This window comes from Acanthopagrus latus, chromosome 22, assembly GCF_904848185.1.
Source record: "Acanthopagrus latus isolate v.2019 chromosome 22, fAcaLat1.1, whole genome shotgun sequence".
NCBI lineage: Eukaryota > Metazoa > Chordata > Actinopteri > Spariformes > Sparidae > Acanthopagrus > Acanthopagrus latus.
Genome location: NC_051060.1, coordinates 25,294,650 through 25,319,558, shown reverse-complemented (window position 1 = coordinate 25,319,558; position 24,909 = coordinate 25,294,650). Strand labels below are relative to the sequence as shown.

Sequence of the window (24,909 nt, the reverse complement as noted above, 5' to 3'; positions counted from 1 at the left end):
TGCTCATTGCATATCTGCCGTCGCGACTAGCTGCTGTCGAAGCTCAGTTAGCTGTAGAGCTAACTGAGTTAGCTGTAGAGCTAACTGAGCCTCTGAGAGTGACGGAGGTCAGTGAGAAGACAGAGGTGATTTACAGCAGCCAGACCAGGACTATGACTCTGTAAAGATATATCAAAATATTTCCTTTCTTGACAATTTGTGAGTTTCTTTTGTTGACTTATTAGACTGAAACTATTGCTGTGTCTCAGTTCAGGGTCTGCGTCCTCTGAAGGACTCGGCCTTTGTGGTCTTTGAAGGCGAGACCTTCAGAGACCTTGTTAACCTGGTCAGCCGTTGTTAAATGTGTCAGTCTAGCCTTTGGAGCATCTCCTGGTTGTGTCACCAGATGTTTTACGCTTATGTCATGATTTCTGCCGCCCAGGCCTGCGAAAGTGACGATCTACGCCACGTGATGTCGCAATTTTCTCTTTCTTTCTTATTTTTTGGGTGCGCAAAGAATCTTGGGATATGTGAGGCCATGAAGGATCGTAGCGGTGCATCCTCCAAAAACAGGGAGAAGAAGGAGCATCTGGAGGAGCCTTCAGACTGGGACAGCAGCCATAATGCTCCTCTGCAGGATGCAGACCTGAACTAAACACAGCATATGTAGCTGTCATTATCACCTCTCAGCCACAAAGTGATGTTAGGAGACAGGACAGGCTGGGGCTAGCTAGTTAGCATGCTAACTTCAGTAGACACCTCTGAAACACAGAACAAAGATGTCTTTCACATAATATACAGTGGTATTTAATTTTTAATCTTAGCTCATGTTTTGACTGTTTCAAACTAAAGTTCTGGCCATATCTTTTGTATTGCCCCTTTAAGTTTAATGAATGATTTGTTGCTCATGACACGTCTGAAGGTAATATAATATGATGTGTAAACACAAATTGAAACAGATGTCACCTATCAGCAACACAACAGGCAGGTGTTCACCTCTGCTCTTATTTTGAGTTATTCTCCGAAATCAATTGAGTTATCTGAGAAAATATGTTATGATTTCTAACAGCCAACTGAGCTTCTAGACTTTAAAGTTTCCACCCTGTTGTCTCACATCTATTCTGAGTTCTCTGACAGCTTGCATGAAAAAAACCCCCACACCTAACCTGCAAAGCATCAAACTCTGAGCAAACTGCTTCAGCGCAAAACACGAAGCAGCAAAAATTAGCAGCAACATGGCGTCTCTGGAGAAACACTCCAGAACAACTCCTCGACAAACTGCAGACACGAAGTCATCAAGAGAAGCCGAGTCGCAGCAGAGACAAAGACGAGTCGTCTCACGTAACCCCGACCGCCAGATCTCCATCCTGCACAGATCTGTGATCAAGGCCGACTCTTCACTACCGGATAATGAGGCGAGGCAAGTCAAAGGAGAGCAGCGAGGAGAAGTCAGAGCTTTCAAAACTCTCCAGCTGCTGAGCTGAGAGTGAACTAAACAAGGGGGGAAAACAAGATAAAACACGCAGGAGAAGAAGAGAAAATCTCAACAGAAGCTGCGTCTGAAGGAACTCATGACTCTCTGGCTCATGTTGGCAGGAATTGGTTATTCTGGGGTTTCTATAACTCTTCCAAAGCAGCCAAACCCAGATGAAGTGTAACGAACACCATGCTGCTGGAAACAAATTGATCAATACTGTCGAACAAAATGAGGAGCGCCAACTACTCAAACTTCTCCTGGAACAAACAGACTCCACTAAAAAGCGAACAAGTCAACCTGGATGACAGTTTACTTCTACAAGCTGCCCACAAAGTCTGACAGATGCTGTTTATAAAACCCTCTGTTGTGTCTTTCTGACCACAGAGTCCCCTTCGTTCCCCACCAATGCCTCATATAAGCTGATTAACTTAACAAGAAACATCCTTAAACTCTTTTTCAAGTCACACAGGCCAACAGCTATTTAGTTTGTTTATCAGCTGATGAAGATCTTTCTCTGCTCATCAACACTTCTTCACCAAAACTACAGACTGCTCCTTTTCAGCCATATTAAAGCTCTCAATCTCTAAATCTCTCAACATCCTGAGAGCAATCAATAAAACAAATGTGATGTGAAATGTAAAATCTGACATATTTTCGTGGCTGACCCTGAAGTTAGCATCACCCTGCTTTTCTCCACAAGAACCTTGTGAGATTATTGAATTGGCTTTTGGATTATTACAGAAAATAATCTGTTACAAACACAGGTTCATGATACTTAATCTTCACAGATGAACACCAACAGACGACAAAAACCTCACTACCACTGAGTGTCTCACTGCACAATTATTATACATTTTCCACATCCAAACCTTGACCTGAAGTCCGAAGGTCTGGGAGCACAAAATCAATATCACTTCCTTTGAGGGGTGTGTGGGCTTCACCTAGCTTCACCTAGTTTTTCCTACTGTTTGGAAAAGGGCCGACACTTTCAAAAAATCCTTGGCAGGCGATCGGACGAACCATCTGTCTAACTCACTTCAACCAATCAGATCAATAATAGTAGGGCGCTGCCACCAGTGGAGCCAGCTGGTAAATCAAACTCTGACTGAACAACAAAATCATCTTTTCCTCCAAGAGAAGCTTTCAGTAGCTCTCCAGGGATGTTTTCTCTAAAGAGATCTCTTCAGTTCTAACGAAGCTGATGCTACAGTGGCTACGCTAACCTCTGGAGGACCTGCCACTGCTGTTATAAAGTAAACAGCTCACTTCCCTCGCTGGTCCTCACACCAGATAAGTTGTTGTTACATGAAACAATGTGGAAACCACATGTATAGGGATGTAGAGGGATCTGGCCTTGTTGCTCCAGGAATCTGGATGAGGTCCAGAACACACTGAAAGGATCATAAATCTGCATCCAAAGTGCTTCACTAATACTCACAGCTGCCATTCAAACACCTGTATCAGTGCTGTTAAGATGCATTCTTGCATTAGACTCAGCACACATGCATCTGTTAGAGCGTGCTGCGAGCCGGCGTGATCTGCAGAGCAAACAGCCTCTGTGATTGGTCAACAAAGCCAAAAGACGCACCTTGGGTTTGGGTGGATCAGTGGCAGGACAGACTCCCTCTTTACTGAGCTCAACCCTCTGCTTGACATCTGGATGGGCTCCAATCCCCTCCGCTGGCATCATCATGGGGCCTGACAGATAAACCACAAGGTCATTAATGAAACTGTTCCAATAAATACTCCTGATGCTAACAGGCACTGAGATCCATGGTCCTACCTGAGGACGGGGTGTTGTAGGGGGGTCCCTGCGGTGTCATCCTCCCAGAGTTGCTGCCTGGTTGCTGGCTGTAGTGACCTGCAGGGCCTCCAGGACCGCCAGGGCCCATTCCTCCCATCGGTGCCATGCCCAGATAGCTGCCCTGCCTGACACCACAGAAGAAAGGGGGGTTTAATTATTACAGTGAGATGCAATCAGCCGATGAGGCAGCAGCTCACATGTGGGCAGTTACATTGAGGAGGGAGATGAGGAATGAAGCGTCAGTCTTCAGTCGTGTGGTTATGGCCCGACTCCACATAGTGAGTGTTAGCTAACAGGTCCCAATGAGGAGCGAGCGTCCACGGCAGCAGGCGGACGTCCAGAGAAAAGACACAGTGTCCAGTATCTTTTGCCTGAGCACTCCGCCTTTTTTACGCAGCTGCTGCGTGGCATTTTCCTGGCCTAGGTGTTAACAATTACTGTAATTTTGTCAAATAAATGATGTCAAATAAAAGACAAAAAGATATTAAAGAACATGCACAGCCAGCGCTTTTCTTCTCTAAAGAAACACTATATGGACTCAGGTCTTACTGGAGAGAGAAACACAGCGGCGTAAGAGAAAAAACAGAGGAAGGACCGAAGGATTTCATATAATCTGTTCTTGTATTCTCAAGATCAGTGGCAAATTAGCTTAGCACCTCTCCAGCATGCAACCTTCTCGCTTTGAAACCCTGAAGTGTACTGAAGTGTCATGTACATGTTTCACACATTAAGCTTCAGCAGCGGTGGATATTAAAACAGTTTGTTTAATTTCCCGATGAAGACACATTAGCACAGCAGCCTCACTGAAGCCATGCAGGACTCATCAGAGGACAGGAAGTGGTCCTGTTAGTGAACCACCCAGAACCTCTCAGTGTGCAGCAGAGCCTGACACACACAGACACAGCAAGCAGAATTTTTTTATTTCAAATTCTCGTTTTCTCAAAATGGTGGGTTTTGTGAAGCAACCTGCCAATTAATAAAGATTCTTATGGGTCATTATGTCACTGCATCTCAGCTTGAGGCCGGACTGTGGCGTCAGCTGTATTGAAGTCAATGGGAGATGATGGAGAAACACACTAAAACCCAACATATCTTAGAGAAATGAAGACACACTTCAGAGAGGAGTTTTCAACCAAGAGCTGATAATTCTGTGATCAAACGAGGCAGGTCCGACTAGCTTCTGCTGATGAGACTCAAGTTACAGCAGTGCAAACAGGAGCCTTTCCTCCACGAGTTCAAGAGCAAACAACGTTTGGATCGGAATCTCAGGCGTCGTCTCAGAAGTGTGTTCTTTCTTCCTCTGGAGGCATTTCTCCATCAGACGTCATCTGACGTAGATATGTTGGGTTTTAGTGTGTGTCCCACGCCACCATCTGGCCCCTAAGCAAGATTCGTTACGTAATGACCCTCCCTTATATTTCAAGTTCCTTGAATCCTACGAAGAATCATTAAGGAAAGAAAACAGAACTGAGGTGAAATATTTGTGTATCTGTCAGGCTGTGCTACTCAACCTACCCATAATGCTCAGGGGGGGTCTGCAAGGTGGGCTTGGGCTGAACATAGGTTTCCTGCTGGGAGTGGTGAGGAGGAGGAGGGTGAGGAGGAGGAGGATGAGGGGGCTGAAGGGTAGGAGAGAGGGCAGGTCGACCGCCGGGCCAGGACTGGTTGTAGGCAGGGGAACGAGCGAAGGGAGGCCTGGAGGGATGGATGGACGAGGGAGAAGCAACAGAAACTGACAACTTTCCTCTGCAGCTTCAAACAATAACAAATATTAAAAAAGTCAAACACAAAACAGAGAATGAGAGAAATCATTTCTTTTCTTGGATCTGATCTGTTGAGCATCTCTCTCATCATCTTCAGTATCAGCACAGATGAACGTCCAAAACACAGCTGGAGTTGTTGTAGTCGCTTAGAAAGAAAGATTTTACCAGCAGCAGATAATTTAATGTTAATTTCTTTTACACAAATTTTGAAACTGAAATGCTGAAGGACTGGATTTGATAGTTGAGTTCTAAAGTGTTCCAACTGTTTGGGCCACATTTTGTCTTGTTTAATGAAAACATTCATAAATCAAACAACACGAAACAATCTGATGATTCTGATGACTTAAAATTGAAGTGACAACTGAACTAAAGAGCACAAATCCAGAGCGAAGTGACTGAACCAATCAATTAAACCCAGAAGACAAACAATGACAGACGTGTGTCAGATGTTGGAGCTTCTTTGAATCTGTTCTTAAAACTGTTTCTAGACAAATAACTCTTTAATGACTGAAGCAACGGAAAGTAAACAAAATTATCTAAAAACTGAAGAGAATATTTTGTGATAATCTAAATGTGTGTAAAGTGAACGAGCGCTGAGGTTAATCCTTTTTCTTGACATGAATATTTCAACTGATTCTCTTTGACTCACCTGCCCTGGGCGGCAGCTGCAGATGTCGAGGAGGATGAGGAGGAGTTGGCACTTGGCCCGACGTTGGGGCCGATCTCGGGCAGTTTGCGGCTGGCATTGGGCCCTGGAGGCCCCATACCCTGACCAGCAGGCTGTGGCATGCCGGGGGAGGTGGGGGCCATGGCGCTCCCTCCAGCAGGGTACGGCCGCCCCCCCGGGCCAGGCCCGGGTCCTCGACCCGCCGGGGTGGATGGTCCCTGACCGTGCATGGGACTGCTGGCATTCAACCCCAAGCTGTTGGCTAAACCGGGGCCCGGGCCAGGGCTGCTGTAGTTGGCACTGGGGGCCCCTCCATAGTGAGGGGGGCGGGGGTAGTTACCTAAAGAGGGAGAGGAAGAAACATTTATGAAAACTGTTTTAAAGTTTTGCTTTTGCTGCTTCTACAAATGTGTTTTGATTCGAGGTCCCAGTGTTCACCTGGTGGGCCGTACTGGCCATACGAGCCGCCCTGCTGGTAGGAGCCATGGTGCACAGGCCCCCCTGACACCGAGTGAGGGGACATGGGCGGTGCTGACTGCTGGGGGCCAAACTGAGGCCCCTGGGTGCTACGCTGCATGGAGGGAGGGAAACCTGGAGAAACAACAGAGACAAGCAGTCGGCGTTTAACCTAGCTTAGCACAAAGACTGGAAGCAGGTGGAAACTGCTAGCCGAGCTCTATCAAAAGAGGAAATATCAAACAACTGTACAAACAGCCATTATGTGCTCGCACCGCCGATCAGCCAGCACAGAGCTGTTCTACAAACGTTCGCGATCCCCAGAAGATGAATCCACTGACTTTCTCTCTAGTGAAGGTGACATCGTGTATGTCTGTAGACTGTTTAAATTCTGGGACAGATGGATTTGTTCTGGCAGTGGCTCAGAAATGAAACAGGACAAAACCATTCCTGAAGGTGAGCAGCTCTGAAGGGGCTGTGGCTCATTTATCAAGAGACAGTTTGATGATGATGATGATGATGTTTTTAACAGTGAGATAAAGAAGAAGTAATCCACAACAGTCTGCCACAGATGAGTGAGCTGTACCTCTGTCTTGAGTCATGGCAGACTGTGGACCAACGTCTGATCCAGGACCAGAGACCTGAGGGGTCAGCTGAGAGCCTGCAGGGAGAACGGAGACAGTGTGTTTGTGTCTTGTTCTATATACAGAGTAAAGACAGGAAATGACATCATCACCCTACCTGGTCCACTGGTGGCAGGTGACATAGGCCCAGATCGCGATTGGCTGCCGGACCCAGCGGGGGACGGTGAGGCGACGGGAGAGGGTCCAGTGCGAGCCGGTGGGGGGAGTCGAGGTGAGACATGGGGGGAGAAGGGGGAGCGGACTGGGGTCCCCTGGTCGCCCTGAGCGCTGCCGGAGCCCGACGCCCCGGAACTCACTGCTGCTTCGGTACCGGTGGGCAAGTCATCGATGGAACCGGACAAATCCTGAAACAGATGATGTCACTTCATCAAGTTCTGAATCTCAACATTTTGTTTTGGACCGAAACTATTTCTACAAACATTTTGCTTCCGATGAGTCGATCAATAAAACAAGATGATCCACAACTGATCAGTGACGGCATTAAAGGCACAATGTGTCATTTCTGCCAATCTCAAAATAAAAACAAAACATAGACGTTGTGCGGAGGAATAAACACCTGGAGTCTCATCAGGTTCTGATCCGGAGCTCTTTATCAACAGGAGCAGAGCTCAGAGATTTGAACACTGTTGGAAACATTTGATATAATGTAAAAACAAAACTCAACAACATGTAGAACAATGGTCGAGTCATTTTGGGACTTAAAGCCAGAATATTTCATATTAGATCTTTACGATGTGACCAAAACCAGAACGAAGAAGAAGAAGTAGCAGATTTTTAACCTGCGTCAGAGTAAATCTCAGAGAGCATCGACTCGGTGACTCAGTGTTGAGTTTGGTGCAGAGAAACATCAGCAGCTCACAGAGACAAAGAGCAGCTAACTGAGAGACAACCAGATCTGTGTGTTGATGATTCTGTTTTCTCTTTTACTTCATTGTTAATTCATGTTTGGGACCTCAATGTGTGGATCCAGTCGGGGATCCTGTGAGGGCACATTGGATATAAACATTTTCCAGAAGACTTCTTCAATAAAATCTTACTCAGTGATATTCTGAATTAGACACATCGATTCCTCTGGAGCTGCAAAGGAGTGAGACATCTGACTTCTCTCTCATCTCTGTTGGCAAGGATCTGGTTCTGACAATAACGACGCTGGTTCTGTTTTCTTTCAAACTCGTCAGTTTTTCGTCAAGTGTAAAAAGGAAACAGGTCGATGCTTTGATGTGTGTTGACTTGAATACAGATTAAATTATTTAGTCATGCGGCTCCTTAAGACTTTTGTTGGACCAAATTCTGATTGGCAAAAGAGTCATTTCATATTTTACGGGGAGTTTGTGATGCTCAAGTTGTGACCGCTGTGAAAACTGACTTCAAGGCCTGGAGAAAAGTGAAAGTGGAGACAAGAGGAGGGAGGAGAAAGGAAGACAGGAGACATGGATGGATGGATGGATGGTGTGATAGGAAAGAAGAGAGGGAAACCAGAGAGGAGAAGAAAGAATATGAAAAGCCATCGGAGGAGGACAGAGACATTGAGAGAGGGAGTTAAAAGAAGAAGAAATGGAAAGCAGAGACAAAGAACATGGAGAGAAAGGATGAAGGATACAGACAGAAAGGAGGTGGGAGGAGAAATGATGACACAGAAAGAAAAAGATAAAAGAGGAGCGAGAAAAGAGATGAAGATGAGAGAAGAAAAAGAAGGAAAGGAAAGGAGGAGGAGAGTCAAAGAAGAAGAGGAGCACTGCGCTGAAATCTCCCATCTGCCCCTGGGCCTCCAGCCAGCCAATCACAACGCAGCAACCCATCCTCCCTCCCCCCCTTGCCAACAGCTCAGCCAGTCAGCTGCTGCGCTGCATCACACACACACACACACACACACACACACACACACACACACACACACTCATGTGTGTTCTAATTATAAAGAGTGAGAGAGTGTTTGTCTCAAGCCTCACTCGACCTTCCTCTACTCCTCTTCGTCTACTCCTCTTTCTCCTCCGTGGCTTAAACTTCCTCTTCCTCCTCCTGGCCTCCTCTTCGTTTCCTCTCATTACCGCGTAATTCATCTTCCTTCACTTTTCATCCTCCTCTCGTATCCTCATGTCTTTTCCTTCATCTCTTCCTCGTGTCCCTGAACTTATCTGCTTACAGCCCTTCGTCTCCTCCTTTTCTTCCTCATCACTTCCTCCCTTCTGTATCTCACCTCCTTTCTTTGTACTCATCTACCTTTTCTCCCTCTTCTCCATTCTGTCTCCATATCTCACCCTTAGTTCCTTTTCTCGCCCCTTTCCTCGTTCTCCTCCCCCGTTCTTTCTCCTCCTTTAACCAGTACACCTCCTTCTCTCCTCCTCTCCCTCCATCACACTCTTCTTCTCTCCTTCTGTTTTGTGATTTAAATGTGTCTCTTGGCTCCACTGGATGAGAGTACATGAATCATCCTGTCTCTCTTCCTCCTTTCCTTCACCTCCTCTTCTAATGGTCCCTCTATTGTCTCCTCCTCATCCTCCTCCTCTTCAACCTTCACCTCCTTCTCTCTTGCTCTGCTCTTTGTTGACAACCTTCTTCTCCATCTACCTCCTCCCCCATCCTCTCCTCCTTCCTCCTCCTGATCACCTGCAGCAGTCATGTTTAATCCTCTGAGGAGGTTCGACTGAATGATGGAGGAAGAAAATGTCTTCATTGATTTAAGAGATCTTATGAAGAAAGTCGGCTGCTGCAGTTAAACTGCATCCTGTGTTTTCAACACACTTAAGAAAAGTTTTGTCTGTTTTTGTGTGAAGACAGCGGAGGATGACTTTAGCTGCTGTGATGACCCTCACTGAGCAGTTACGCTGCAGATACAGTCATAAAGTGTCTTTATTCACTGACAACTCTGACATCGTTCAGGCCTTCATGCACCAAGTCTGTATTTTTTGGGGGGATGCGTTTTTTGTCATCCAGTAAAAAAACTGAAATCTTGAACATTGCACCTGATGTGTTATAAATCAATTCACTGCAAATTCACAGTACAAGACAAAACAGAGTCGTTCAGCAGCGGAGGTGATTTGTAGTCCTCGCGCATGTTGACCAGACAAATAAAATCCAACGCTCAAGATAACGGGAGCAAGGAGAGTTTCACCTGCTGATAAAGAAACTGTGGAATCATCAGGAAGGGAAAAGATCTGAAAAAAAATACAGAAATTCAAACGTGTTCCCCACAAAAAACATGATAAAAAGTTTCAGAGTGTAAACGTGATTGTCATAACATGAGGTACATTTTTCAATGTGCCACAGTATCAGATGAAAACAGACTCAGTGTGCAAAACTATCACACCTGGATCAATAAATATCAACAGATCATCAAGTTCAAATAATATTCACCAAAAATAAAAATTCCAGTTCAACGAAAAAATACCAGTTTCTCAAATCTGTCCAGAGTGAGTCCTCTTCACAAAAAAATCAATAAAGGATCTCTGAAAAAAAAAAAAAAACCAACATCTCTCACATTTAAATTTATTATTCACATTTAAATAAATTCATTTTTATTTCCATTGCATTAAAATTATGATAAGATGTCCGCCTTGTTTCCAAACAGCAGCGCTGCTTCACTGTGAGGTTTAAGTTTCATTTCATTAAGAGAGAGATTTAAATGAATCAGATTATTTCTCAGTCGACTGTTTGAACAGGAGGAAATAAAAGAAGAAGACTGACTATCATGAAGTCAACTTATTAAAGAGTCTATGAGGCCTTCGGGTGCAGCTGATTTCTGCTGATTTTTTTTTTCCTTCCTGCAACAGAGCTGTCTCCCCTCCGCCTGTTGCCATGGCAACTGCATCAGCACCCCTGGCTTCAAACGGAGGCTCCGAAGAAAAAGAGAGGAAGAGAGAGAGAGAGAGGGAGGCTAACACGGAGAGAGAGCGAGAGAGAGAGAGAGAGAGAAATGAGAAACAAGACCAAGAGGGAGAGGTGGAATTTAAAAGGGATGATGAAGAGATGGAGGAACGAAAGAGAGAGAGGCGGAGACGAGAGATGAAAAACAGAAATAATTAAAGGAGAACAGGGAGAGACGGAGCAGTGGGCAGATGGAGAGAACGAGCTGCTTTTACAGGCTAAAAATGGTTTTGAGAAGCTTTAAAAACGGTTTTCCAACTGAGTGAAACGTCTGCAGTCCAACGTGACGGAGATGAGGATATAATCCAGAGAAGGTGTTCCCCAGGGCTCCGTTATCGGACCTCTGTTATCTCTAACTGATGCTAATGCTGTGAAATTCAGATTAATACAAATTTGGAGATCAATCTTTTAATACATGCCTCTTCCTCTGGATGCACGACAGGTTCTCAAATTAACATTCACCAAGAGCTAAATGTGGGTAGATCTCTGAAAGCTCTCCACCACATGAACAGATGAATGTTTGCACCAGAACAGTAACGTGATTATGAGTCTCGCACCAACTCATGGCGCCATTTACAGGAACAGAGACTTCATGATGCATTCAAGAGCTCAACACTCAAACGGCTATGAAGACTGGTTAAAAACGCAAATGTTGTATTTTTGTCTTATTTCCCTTTGTTGAAATACAGCCACCTTCATCAATATCACATTAATTTCTCCACGGACAGATTTTAACTACGACTCCTTGAAACCATTTGATAAAATTCTTCACATTAATATTACATTAATATTTACCAGTGTCTTTTTTCTTCAAAAGTTTTCATTCTTTTTACACCTTTTCCTCATACAAACTAAAGATATATGTAATGTAAAAAGTAATGTAAAACATTTCTTAACTGTTGTATTCAAAGTTCCCAAGAAATCTGCTGTTTTGCCGTTCTAAAAACTTTATTCTTCAGTTTCAAGCCCAACAGTGTCAAACAAGCCATTATATAGTTGATTAAATGGTAACTTTGAGTTTGTAACTTCCTAGAAAGTCATTACAAATGTTGATGAGTCATCCTGCACTCAGTGGAGTGTATTAATTATTTGTCGAATAAATTCTCTGTTTCTGTGTTTCCTGTGGCTGTACGAACAAAAACAACGTCAAAACTGAATTCAGTGATTTGAGTGAAACTGGGTCGTTTAATGGAGACGGACAGCTTCACGACCAACTTTCAATGTTTAACGATGAATTAAGAAAATAGACTAAATGATAATAATAAAAATAAGATAGAATGACTGCTGATTTTTCATACTAAATGATACTTGTTATAAAGGATTGAGTTGAGTGAAACCATCAGTTCCTGTGGAGCTGAACGTCTTTTAAATGTAGATTACAGCTGAGTCAGCGTTCAAGAGGACAGATCGTTATTTCCGTCGTGTCTCTCAGTGTGAAGTCCGGCCAACACAGTGACGACCCAGCAGGAGGCGTCAGGCGCTCAGAGCGTGATACCTGCCAGGTTCAGCTCCAGAGAAAAGAGGATGGCGCCATTATCAACAACAACAATGCCGAGAACGGTGCGGAACAATGAGAACCAACAGACAGCAGGGAGCTCTGAATCACCACCGCTGAGCCTGACACAACAAACTGCTCTTCTTTTCATACAACAGAGCTCCTTCTGTTGGACTTGACCATTTCTGATCAGAACCAGGGCAGAATGTCAGGAACTCACAGCTGCTTCATCCAAAACATAATCGCCACTTTTATGGTTCTATTAGAATCAAACAGGACCGTAAATAAAGTTTGTTTCTGTTCTTTCTCTCGTCTGTCGCTTTGCGGAGTTCTGGTCCAGACAGTCACTTCACATTCATCCCGTCAGTGATGTGAAGCAGCTATTTCAAGAAGAGATTTGTTAGCACATCTGTTGGGCATCACAAACTGAGTGTTTTTGTCTCCTGAGATCATGAAGGAGATTGTTGTTGAGGACTCGTTCGTTGGTGCTGGTGGTCTTAGAGAATTTTCTCGTTAAGTACCAGGTTATCATTTCTGATTAACATAAGATCACATTTAGTAAGAAAGTGAAGCAACTCTGACTGTGTGACAAACGCAGTTCTGCTTTGAATGTCGTTTTTGGACATAAAATAAACAAAATGGCAGCACTGACACATCTCTGTGACGCTCTGACTTACCGGCAGGCTGGACGGCCTCTCCTGTTGGCTCAGACTCAACTCCTCGTGGTTTGGTTTCCCAGGAGTCATAGCAGCAGACTGGCCCCGCCCCCCATACGCCTCCTGCGGGACCTCCTGAGTCGAGACAGGCGAAGACACAAAGTTCAAACGCTCAGAGATATTTAGATTTTATTCCATCATATCTGCTGGCCTGGTTCTACTCAGTTTGACTCGGTCCAGCAGGGAGTTGCATTTCCACCACAGCCTGCTTTCCAATAACCTATTCACAATAAAAGCCACCCGTTATTTAGTCACGTACAGGCTTTTATTCTGAAGCAGCATCACATGAAATGTGTTTTCAGCGGCAGCAACTGAACATGATTCCTGAACCAACTGACGGTGAACACGTGAACCAGCTGACGGTGAACACGTGAACCAGCTGACGGTGAACACGTGAACCAGCTGACGGTGAACACGTGAACCAGCTGACGGTGAACACGTGAACCAGCTGACGGTGAACACGTGAAACACAGCAGATGTTTAAAGAACAAACAGGATTCAACAGAAACAAACAAGATTCAGTCCGACACTACAGACGTCCTGCGAGCTGAACTTTCTCTCAGTTTTACTGAACGGACGCGAGTTCAGTATTGATTTTAGGGGAGATGGATGCTTGCTACAGGTTGGCTGCCAGTGAGAAGATGGATATCTGTAGTACAGTTCATCCTGATCCATGCATGTCAGTCCGTGTGGTTCTGTCAGCTTTACTAACAACGTACACAAGTCCAAGTAGGATCATCGAAGGATTATGAATGATAATGTGAACCGATTTTTCCTCTGTTGCTTCGTGTTGTTCCTGTCAAACACTTTAAACCTAATCCACTTGATGCTGTATCAATAAGAGTCAAGTTGAAGTCACAGCTGAGGCCACTTTGTACAGTTCCTCTGTTTAATACTGAACACAATAATCCCTGAATTCTGTTGGTTACTCTGAGGTTACATCAGAAACTCAATCTTCCTTTTAAAATAAAAAACTATTCTTATTGTAGTTATTTTGTTCTCCAGAGCTTCTGCCCTCAAATAATTGAATTCAATTTAATCTCTCTACATAAAAGCAGAGCGATAAAGTCGACCTGGTGGCAGACTTTCGTTCTTGTTTTAAGATGTTCAGAGACAAAATGTATTTTCGCAGCACCGTCAGAGGTGTCGACCCTGCTGAAGCCTCCGGGGCTTCGTGATGATGCAAGAAAAGCTGACGGCTTCACCAGCAGAAGCTTTAAACTCTCTGGAGGCTTCGACTGAGACGTCTCCTCCCCAAAACACTCACTTCTGTTTCTGTCTGGTGCGGAAAAACTCAGCAACAGGACGAGTAAAGATCAGAGACTCTGTCCCACGAGATCTGACTAAGTTTTAATAAAAAAAACCTCATGTTTTCTCTACAATAGCAATCAGAATGAATCCACCAGGTGTTTGTGTCCAGTGAGGCTCTCGGTCACACCTACCTGTTGTGGCAGTGGGCGGGGCTGCATGTACGGCGGCTGGCTCGGGGCGGCGGGCTGCTGCTGCGGGGGGCTGAAGTATGGCGGCTGGCCCGGCTGACAGTAACCACCCACGTTCTGCTGCTGCTGCTGACTGTACTGAGAACCCATCTGAGGACACAAGAGACACCAGCAGACTGAGTGTGACGAGGACGGAGAGACGCCGCCAGGTGACAGGGACAGTGGGAGGAGCTACTCATTTATTTTCATTTACCAGAGACCTAAAACAAGAGCGCAGCAGAGAGATCCAAAGACCAACAGATCCATAGTCAAGTAGTTATTGATCAGCTGATCAGCTGTAGTTTGTGGCCTTCACTGATGATCCTGCTGACATCATGGCTGACACCTGCTTACATCATCACACTGATGTCACAGCGCTGTTACTGTTGCCTGGCGCCGTCCGTTAGACAGCAGTCAGTGTGTGAGTACATGCAGAAAGTGCTTTTGAGCAAGGCAGTCAATGCAGCGGTGCTCACAGCTTTCTCAGATTGCAGCGAAGTTACGTCTTGTTGCAAGAAGAAGGAGCAGAAGAACTAGTAAGCACAATATCAACAGAGTCCCACATATGGTGTGATTTTAAGTGTTGCTGAGTGAGGAGAGGTGAGGAGGTCACTCTCGATGTGAAGTCAGATAAAACAACAAGAAACATGTTGAACTCTCAGGAGAAGGAAATTAAATATAAAAAGGTCAAACAAACTCTGAATATGTCTGTGCATCACACCAAACATCTGGTGGACAGTCTGCCTCAGGCTCAGCTCGAGTCCACTAGTACTTTAGGGAACATAATTAAAAAACGAAAAAATAATCTCTGTCCCAACAAGCTTCTTTAGCACTGTGTCAGAAATAATCTCCATCCACACAACACACCTGATGACACACATCCCATGGCCGGTCACACACAGTGGGCATGCAGGTGGAAACAGGAAGTAGAGGAAGTTGGCCGGTTGCTTGGTTACAGAGTAAACAGTGAACGAGAGCGCTCATAACACAGCAAAACATTCTCAGCTGTTGTTCTGTGTCTTTTCCATCATTTTATTATCAGTGTCTGTTGGTGTGTTTCTCAGTGTAACAAACAACATGACTCATCATCAAACTCTATAGTCTGCGTCATCGTTTACAACCAGCTCCGTATCTTCTGTCTGTCCAGACATTAAAACACTGACAGAGTTTCTGAATATCGTCACTCAAAGAAACACAGAGACAAAGTTTGTTTAGCACTTTATGTTGAATGTTGTGAATGAATTGTGCTGATAAATAACAAAGTTAACTGTAGTTATTGTTTTAACTACATTGTGAATGATGCGTCATCAGATGATATTAATGGCAGATTTTATCTCACTAGTCGGTCGGTTTATCGTGTCAGGCTGGTTGACGCACGATGACGGCTGGATATTATAAAAGTTATTAAAAACTAACAGCAAATAAATACATTTAACTCAATCAAAACAGAATCTAATGGGAATTAAATGCTACAAAAAGTTAAATATAAAATTACTGCCCGTAAATTAAATGCATTTTATTGTCAGATAAAGCATCATCGCATCACATCAGTCGATGAACTGCAGTCATAAGTTCATTCTTCACGTTTGAATCGGGGGGAGGTTTAATTTAGCCACACTTCAGCTCACCACCATCTTTATTTAACTCATGAGTAAGCTCCACACTGGAGTTTTATTTACAATTTTCATATTTATTTAATCACCATTCACACCTGAGGAACTGACGACGTGACGTTTTAAAGTTTTATCTATCTTAAATTTGGTCTCGTTCACTGACTCCCCTGAGACGACTGAATGAAACCAGAATGAAACCATTGTGAGTAAACTGGTGGATTTCTCTGGTTTGAACATTGTTGGAAATATGTGAGATAACGTGAGAACACAGCTACACGTGGAACAAAGGTCGAGTCGCAACATGTTTTACTTTTAAGCTTGAGCTCGGCCGATATGTCAGTTCACCTCGCTCACATTAAAGACCATCACAGATAAATCGTATCTGTGGAAACTGGCTGCGACATACAAATCTAAAACCTGGTCAATAAAAACTAAAACAGTTTTCTGTCCAAAGGAATGAGGAAATACCAGAAACATACTTAGATTGATTTTTTTTTTCAGTTGGAAAGATTAAAGAGTGAAGACAGAGACTGAGACTGTTTTAAAGTGAAGGATGAAAACAGTCCAACACCTACAGCCTGAAACCAGAACCAGCCTGCGAGCACAGAGGGGGAAGCTGACTGGTCCGATTTCATGTGGAATCAGAGAGTTAATAAGAGAAGAGTCCCGGGGCCACCTGGGGCCTCGCTCACAGAGAAGTCATTACATTTCCTCCTTCTGCCATCGCGTCTTCATCCGAGTCTCAGCGAGCAGAGATGACAACACTGACACAAGTTCCCTCCGGCTGAACAAAAGGAGAATGTCTGTCAACCTGTAATGATGTAATCATGTCACTGGTACTCTGCGAGAGGCTTCGGGGAGCAAGGCGACATCAGACGATCGAAGGACTAAAAGAAAAACCTCCAGGGAAGAAAACTGTGATGAGAGTAATCTACGAGCAGCAGGAGATAAAGTCTGCCGATACCACCTGAAACCTTCTCAACAGCACCGGAAACAATCCTGCCCTCATTCACAGACTCGCAATCTGTTGTTTTACAAGAACGGAAGGAAATTCTGTGAGGTCGGTTAAAACTAAGAGTCAGTCCTGGATTCAAACTGTCGTGTTGAATTTAATCAAGATCTCACTTAGTTTTTATTCTGATTTAGATTCCCTGCTGTCTGATTCCAGCCAAACGCTGCAGACAACTGGTTTAATCCTTTTGTTTGTGACGCATCAGAGGCAGCGTCAGTCATCAGTGAACCCAAAACAGCAGTCTGGAAATAGCCTCAGCCCAGTCTGCAGCAGAACTTAGCCTGACCCTGCCCGGCCCGGCCCGGCCCGCAGCCGCCACGACACAATGACAACATCAAAAGCTCTGTTGTCCACGGTGACGAGGCGGCAGCGCTCAAAATACACAATCTACAGCAACTGTTGACGGACGGCACAAACGACATGAGATACCAACGAAGAAGAGGCCTACGGAAGTTCTTTGAAACATGGTGGACGGAGCGCCTCCTACCTGTTGCTGAGGGTACTGCATCCCTGCCATCCCCATCTGCCCTCTGCTGGGCATCCCCATCGGGTATCTGTGGGCGGAGGGCGAGCCGTAGGGCTGGCCGGAGTACGGCGCCCCCTGCTGCTGGGAGTACGGGTTGTTGCTCATCCCGTAGAGCTGAGAGCGCTTCATCGCCATCGGGTCCATGGGCGGCACCTGCAGGAGAGACACAGGTATTTCTAAAAAAGCCTTTTCTGTGTGTTTTCATACACATAAACATGAACTGAGCTTTGTGAAAATCTCCAGCCAGAGTAAAGATACTCAGAAACGCTGTCAGTGTGTTCGTCTTTGTCTCCTAAGAGTAATATCCAGACATCGCAAAAAAACAATAGTGTTAGTTTTAACCTTCCGAGCAAGACTTCTCTAATGTTTACATATAAATATGGATCTCTCTGACGAATGGAGGCGTCAGAATCACTACAAAGAGAGCTGCTATTGCTACATCCTCCCGCCAACACGGTCGGTTTTGGACCGGACCTGGTGGGACAGCTTTGAGAATGAAGAGGCTGTTATTCAACAATGGCGAGAGATTGTTCCACATCGAGGGCATGGCTGTTGTCTTTGAACATTCTACTTTTTAAAAACAGTCATCTACCAGTTCAAAACTTCTTGTACAACGTTAAATATCAAGTTTGCCTTTCACCCAACAAGACGAGGACAGTGAACACATCAGAGGCTAATGTAGCACCATGTGAGACTCAGGTGGTGCCTTCACTGAACCAAAAAAACAAAACAAAAAAGCCCAGAAAACTGACAACTGAGACTAAACTCTGGTGTCTGAGCCGATTCAACTGAAGCTGCACTCAGACAGAAAGTGAGCAATCCAAAATACTGCGAGGACACTTCAGCCCGGAGTCAAGAGACACGCCTGGGTACACTTTAATATTCACACACACACACACACACACACACACACACACACACACAGTATTTGACACACTGACATTATAGTAGGTGAGAGCAGTGACTCAGTGAGAACAGATGTTTCACTGCTGCGGCTAAAAATAGAAAAGCGTTGATAGATTTTACGCACAAAACTGCATCCAGACATTTAATCCTCTTCTTTAATCTTTTTCTCTGGAGGACACGTTTCCATCAGTCGGCTGAGACGAGGAAACACTAACTGTCCACGGCGCACATCAAACTGCAGAAGTGAGAATCTGTTAGACTCACGAGATATTTTATTTGTTACACTGAATACTAACAATTTGTCAATACGACAATGTAAACCAGGTTGTGTTAGGCTGTTTATTGATTATTCTGGATGTGTATTTGATTTCTTATCAATAGGGGGAATAACTTGTTTTATCAGGTCTTTTCATAAACTTTGTAAATAAAAAGACATTTACTGTGCATCCAAATGTCACAAACACAAAAACGTGTCATTATAAAACAGAAGAGCAGAAATGTTCACATTGAGACATGTTATCAATGTTAGAGTCATCGTACCTGATAATGGTGATAAACAGTGTTTTATATAACGACAGCACAATTAATAGAAATATAACAAAAATATCTCCTGATGGAACAAAAGATAATGTTCATCAGATTAACTTATGATAAAAATAGTTCATTTTGATGCACAGTAAATCTCTTAATATTTGGAAATCTTGATATCAATATTGCAAAAGTACTGAAGTGATAATGATCATTACGTTCACAATAAAGACGAGTTCAAGACAAATAGTTGATGAAAGTTTAGCCTAGAAAACATAATGAGATTAAATGTGAAATCATGAGGGATAAATCCTTGTTATAAATAATTTAGACTTTTATGAAAAAAAAAAGAAAAAAAAAAAGATCGACAATGGAAATATGTTTTCATCAAGCTCAATTTCATCGCAGAAATGGGCTTCCACAGGTGTGTCCAGGGGGCTTCCACAGGTGTGTCCAGGGGGCCTCCACAGGTGTGTACAGGGGGCCTCCACAGTTGTGTAGGGGGCCTCCACAGGTGTGTCCAGGGGGCCTCCACAGGTGTGTCCAGGGGGCCTCCACAGGTGTGTAGGGGGCCTCCACAGGTGTGTCCAGGGGGCCTCCACAGGTGTGTACAGGGGGCCTCCACAGGTGTGTAGGGGGCCTCCACAGTTGTGTAGGGGGCCTCCACAGGTGTGTCCAGGGGGCCTCCACAGGTGTGTCCAGGGGGCTTCCACAGGTGTGTAGGGGGCCTCCACAGTTGTGTAGGGGGCCTCCACAGGTGTGTCCAGGGGGCCTCCACAGGTGTGTCCAGGGGGCCTCCACAGGTGTGTAGGGGGCCTCCACAGGTGTGTCCAGGGGGCCTCCACAGGTGTGTACAGGGGGCCTCCACAGGTGTGTAGGGGGCCTCCACAGTTGTGTAGGGGGCCTCCACAGTTGTGTGTAGGGGGCCTCCACAGGTGTGTCCAGGGGGCCTCCACAGGTGTGTAGGGGGCCTCCACAGGTGTGTCCAGGGGGCCTCCACATGTCTCTCTAGCTCTTTCTCTCACTCATTTGGGGATTTCTTTATCTCTGGTCCTACCATGATTTCTTTTGGACCCCACAGAGTCAATCTCTGATCTCTGATGTAGAAATCACCCCTCTGTGTTCCAGTGAAGCTCGGCTCACTCACAGGGCGTGCTGACGGTGAACTCTCCCGGACATGAAGGAGGGATGCCCGGCGTCAGGAGCGACGCACCGGGCCGAGTCTTCCGGCAGGCCCGGGCCGCTAAGGGGGCAGCCGGAGGAGCATGACGGATGTGTGGCTCCAGTGTTGTGCCGGGTGTAACGGCCACATGGCTAATCTGCATGTGTGAAGGTCAGGGCTCTTGTGTGGAGATGGGGCCATAACGGGCTCCGTGCCAACGTGAAGCTGAGGCCAGATCACCGGCTGACAGGAGCGACACACACCGCTCATCCCAGCTGATCCCCTCCACCCAGCGGCCTGTTAGTTAGCATGACAGAGGGGCGAACCGAAGCTGTGGAGACACCTGAACGACGGGTGACACCTCGACTGACTTCAGATCAGATCATTAACACATATGATGCAATTAGATGTCAGATGTGAACGGAGCTGTCAAAGGACCTGTCAGCTAACCGTCCTGCTAACCGACTGACTGTGTGTCACCAAATATAATATAATATAACCACAGTGTATTAAATGTATACACAGTGAATGAGCCACACACACACACACACACACACACTCCAGGCCTGTCCTGCTCCGTCAACAGCAGCTAAAATGCTAATGCTAGCTTAGCCTAGCAAGCTAAAAACGGAGTCACCTTGGACACGGAACAGAAACACTGATTTAACTCACCACTATCAGCTCGTACGGCTGCTATTTAATCTCTCATATGCAACTAACACATTAAGGAAGAATCTTTGTATACGATATTGTTAAAATATCCAGATGTGTGAGCCCTGTTGTGTAAATGACGTCTATCTGCAGTAGAGCTTAAAAAAACAAAAAAAAACCCCACCTAGCTTACCAGCTAACTGACGTGTTAGCATAGCGGCTAACGTACGTTAGCAGGTTAGCTGTCATTAAACGGCTCCCTGTCATTAGTCAGCCGAGTTTATCAGCAGATAACAGCAGTGGACGGTACTTTAATAAAAGCATTACTCACCTGGGACCGGCCGCTGCCCTGCCCGGTGCTCCCCGGGCTCATGGTCGGGTGGTTCCTCTGTTGCCCTCCCCAGCCGTGAGCAGCCGAGCCGTACTGGGAGCCCATGTCTTTAGCCAGCCCCATGCTCGGCTGTTGTTGTGCAGAAGGATTATTATAATCTGGATATCCACTTCCATAACCTCGCATCATCGTGCTCGGAGACGTCAACAACTGATTTAAAGTCGGTGTGGCTCCGGACGGGTGCATCTGCTGCTGACTCTGTCCGGGGAACCGCTGAAATCCTCCGTTGTTGCCGCCGCCAGCTGCTCCTCCAGCCGGGGAGCTGGTAGCAGTCATAGCCGCTTTGCTGTGGTTAGCAGCGGCCGGGCCCAGCAGGTTGTTCGGCTGGCGTGAGGGGCTCATCATGCCTCCATATCCACTGTTCCCATAGCCGGGTCGATAGTTCGGGTAGTGGTTATACGGGCTGTTGTTGTTGTACCCTTCGTGGGAGTTCTGAACCTGATCCATGGTGCTGTGTGCCGAGAGCGCCGCTGTTACCCCCGTCCCTGGGCTTTGTTGTCCGCCATGTTGATCGAAGCTGGGCCCTCCTCTTCCATTCCCATAATAATGATTAAACCCGGAGCTGGTCCCACTCGGAGGAGGGTTGTTGTTGGTGCTGTTGGCGGCTGATCGCAGACTGGCATCCATCCGCTCCTCCTCTTCCTCCTCCTCCTCCTCCTCCTCACTGGTGTTCAGCTGGTGTTGGTGATGGCGCTCCTGCGCTCGACTGTTCCCCACCAGGAGGTTTTCTGTCCCTCCATGATGCTGTCGGCTCCCGCTGCTCCCTCCTCTCCCCTGCAGGCTGCTGCTGCTGCTGTTGTTGTTGTTGTTGTGGGTCTGCTGCTGCTGCTGCTGGATGAACTGGCTGAACGGCGGAGATGTGTGGTGGGATGATGATGATGATGATGATGAAGATGATGATGGAGGAGGAAGAGGAGGTCCAGCAGCACCAGCACCAGCTCCTCCACTGCTGCCGACGTTTCCCACTCTCTGCCCCCAGAGCCTCCGTGTCTCCATGCGGGTCACATTAGAGACGCAGCCCGGCCTGTCCCCCCCTTCCCCCCCGCTGCTTCACCTCCTCCAGCGGTGGTGCACATCTGTCCTTCACCACCAGTTCTCCCAGTGCACATGTCCTGGTCAGGTCCACATGTCCTGGTCAGGTCCACATGTCCCGGTCAGGTCCACATGTCCCTGTCAGGTGCACATGTCCCTGTCAGGTCCACATGTCCCTGTCAGGTCCTCATGTCCCGGTCAGGTCCTCATGTCCCTGTCAGGTGCACATGTCCCTGTCAGGTCCTCATGTCCCTGTCAGGTCCACATGTCCCTGTCAGGTCCACATGTCCCTGTCTAACTGTCTAAGACTACAAATATTTATTATTTTTCATAGGGACGACAAAAACACGAGAATTAAGCAAACTGATGATGAAAGTAGTCGCTGTTCTGTCAGTTCCCTTATTGATCATGTGGTACCAGAACAAACATGTTGTGTATGATGACATCGTTATTACACTATGAACTGCAGCATTAAAGGAGCAGTCTGTAGTTTTATGTTCATCGACTGAAACAAACTCAAAAAATTTGCTTTGTTTTCATGACTGAATAAACAAACTCACACTGTTTACTGTGTTTATATATGGCGGACCCTGCCACCTGTCCAGCTTCAAACAGTGTTCTGGGACCTTATTTTCCTCTTGTATTCCTCTTGTTTGTATTATGACCTAATTCATTTTTAAAGATTTTAAGAATTCTCAGTTTGAATTTCTTCTACAAAACTACAGAATGCTCCTTTAAGTGTAACATGAAGCTTGGAGACAAACTTTCATATATGACATATATTTGTATGTATTTGCTTTTTAGCCTGTAAAGTGTCTTTGAAAAGCACTATATAAAATAAATGTATTATTATTATTATTATTATTATTATTATTATTAACACCCTCACGCAACAGATGGATTGCATGCTAACACTGTTAGCTTCACGGCCGCAGTGAAGGTTTCAGCTTGATAAAGGCTGTAAAAGCCACTGAGACGTCGTCATGAGACCATAAATCACATAAAAACCAAATATGTAGTTCCTCTGAACAGCATGTGTTACTTCTGTAATATTCTGTCGCACACATCAAGTTACTCTCTATTTATTGTATTTCCTCTATTCTCCTCTTCTATGGCTGTGATAACTAATACAGCTGCTGGGGGGCGCCACAGAACAGCAAAATGTCCAGCTTGAAACAGTTCTGTTACCGTTCATGAGTCCAAGTCATGTCTCAAGTGTGTTTGCGTGTGTGTGTGTGTGATGGGACCTCCCACAGCAGCACTGGAAACAACCCAGTCAAATCGAGCAGGGAAACTGGGTCAGAAAGCAGCAGCAGCTCTCTGATGAAAACACTGAACGATGCTCAGACCTGCTCAGAATCAGGGTCACGCTGATGTTCTGGGACGAAACTGTTCACGAGGCGCCGAAACATAAATCTGCTCATCCTCCAACCTCCAGACTATAATCTGCGTTGATGATCTGATCAGGTTGCTGCTCATGAAAACATCTTGATTCATTCAGTACGATCCAAACACACCTGGTGTCGGCATCTGCTCAGAGTGATCTGATCAGGTGGACGGCTCTAAGTACAGGTGTGACTGATACATTGAGATACGATCACAGAAGAATGGATTACGCAGTCTGTTTCAACTGATCCAACCACTGAACCAGTAACACAACAAACATATCACCAGACTCCATTAACAAATGTGGTGATTTTAAGAGTTGTTGAGTTAAAACAAACTTTATAACGTAGTGAAACTGTGTCTCTGACAGATTCTGACTCATTGTGTCCTTGTTGTAAATTCAGCATTAAATGTTTCAGCTGAAGTTGTTTGTCTCCTTGTAAAAAGTGTCAGTTTGTGGCAGCATGTCTGTACCAGCCTGTCTGCTTCTGTGTCTAAAGTGCTAAAGTCTTACCTGCCAACATTGATCAGCTGTTTGAACACACTGTTTACACTGATTTCACCATTTACACTCCATTTATGAAAGAAGAAACATGTTATTGATCTAAACATGTCACATGTTACAAAGACACTGAACAGGAACAATATAGGCGACTTCTTTGTCCCCGTGGAGAAAGTCCCCAGACTCCCTTAACAAATGTGTTAGTTTAGTGAGTTGTTGAGTTGGAGACACTTTATAAACTCTGTGAAACTCTGTCTCTGACTCATTCTGCATTATTTGGACCTTCTTGTTCATTCAGCAGCCGTTCTACATGAACTTCTTTCTGTCTTTGAGTAGAAACATGGAGTCTGTTTGTCTCAGTGATGGACGGTTTGTTTCATACAGTGCAGGAAGTGACATCATATCTGCCAGCCAACCAGTAGTATTTATGATGCCTCCAAATGCACTTTTTCTTTTAAAATGCATTTAACAAACATATTGACATTTAGTTACATTAAGAGATGAGTGAGTGCCAACAGAAGATCAGAGCATGCTGCCCCCTGCTGGAGCTCTCTGATGGTGCCTTCACTGACCACAGGTTGTGTTGAAGCCAACATGTGCTGCAGCATCACAACTTCAGAGTGCAGCGTCTCTAAACGTCACTTTATCTGTTTCCAAACTCCACCAAACTTCAGTCAGGTGTCAGGTGGACAGTTTGACTCTGGAGGAAAGTGATGAACCTGGACTGACTGACATTTTATAGGTGAGTCACATTATATTCAAAGGTGAAGAATAAAAGGACAGAAAAACTAACAAACATGATTCAATCAAACAGGAAATATTAAAAGATTCAAATGTGAGTCACAAGTTGTTCTGGA

The 24,909-nt window shown here is 45.4% G+C and overlaps 1 protein-coding gene across 4 annotated transcripts in view; it reads right to left on the bottom strand.

Annotated features, from left to right (window-relative positions):
• Positions 1-22,721, bottom strand: part of arid1b (AT rich interactive domain 1B (SWI1-like)) — a 36,186-nt gene extending 13,465 nt beyond the window's left edge. Inside the window, exons 1-11 of one of the 4 annotated variants that reach the window (XM_037086784.1) lie at positions 21,073-22,718; positions 17,456-17,647; positions 14,308-14,454; positions 12,827-12,940; positions 6,888-7,134; positions 6,733-6,807; positions 6,129-6,281; positions 5,673-6,030; positions 4,776-4,955; positions 3,240-3,385; positions 3,045-3,154 (exon numbers count right to left, since the gene is read on the bottom strand). In XM_037086784.1, the coding sequence (XP_036942679.1) occupies positions 3,045-3,154; positions 3,240-3,385; positions 4,776-4,955; positions 5,673-6,030; positions 6,129-6,281; positions 6,733-6,807; positions 6,888-7,134; positions 12,827-12,940; positions 14,308-14,454; positions 17,456-17,647; positions 21,073-22,128 (2,778 nt within the window). In that variant the 5' untranslated portion in view covers positions 22,129-22,718. Of the gene's footprint in view, positions 1-3,044; positions 3,155-3,239; positions 3,386-4,775; positions 4,956-5,672; positions 6,031-6,128; positions 6,282-6,732; positions 6,808-6,887; positions 7,135-12,826; positions 12,941-14,307; positions 14,455-17,455; positions 17,648-20,762; positions 20,860-21,072 lie in introns of those variants that run through there. The other 3 variants (XM_037086783.1, XM_037086786.1, XM_037086785.1) reach the window with 3 other exon arrangements.
• Between the last annotated feature and the right edge of the window lie 2,188 nt (positions 22,722-24,909).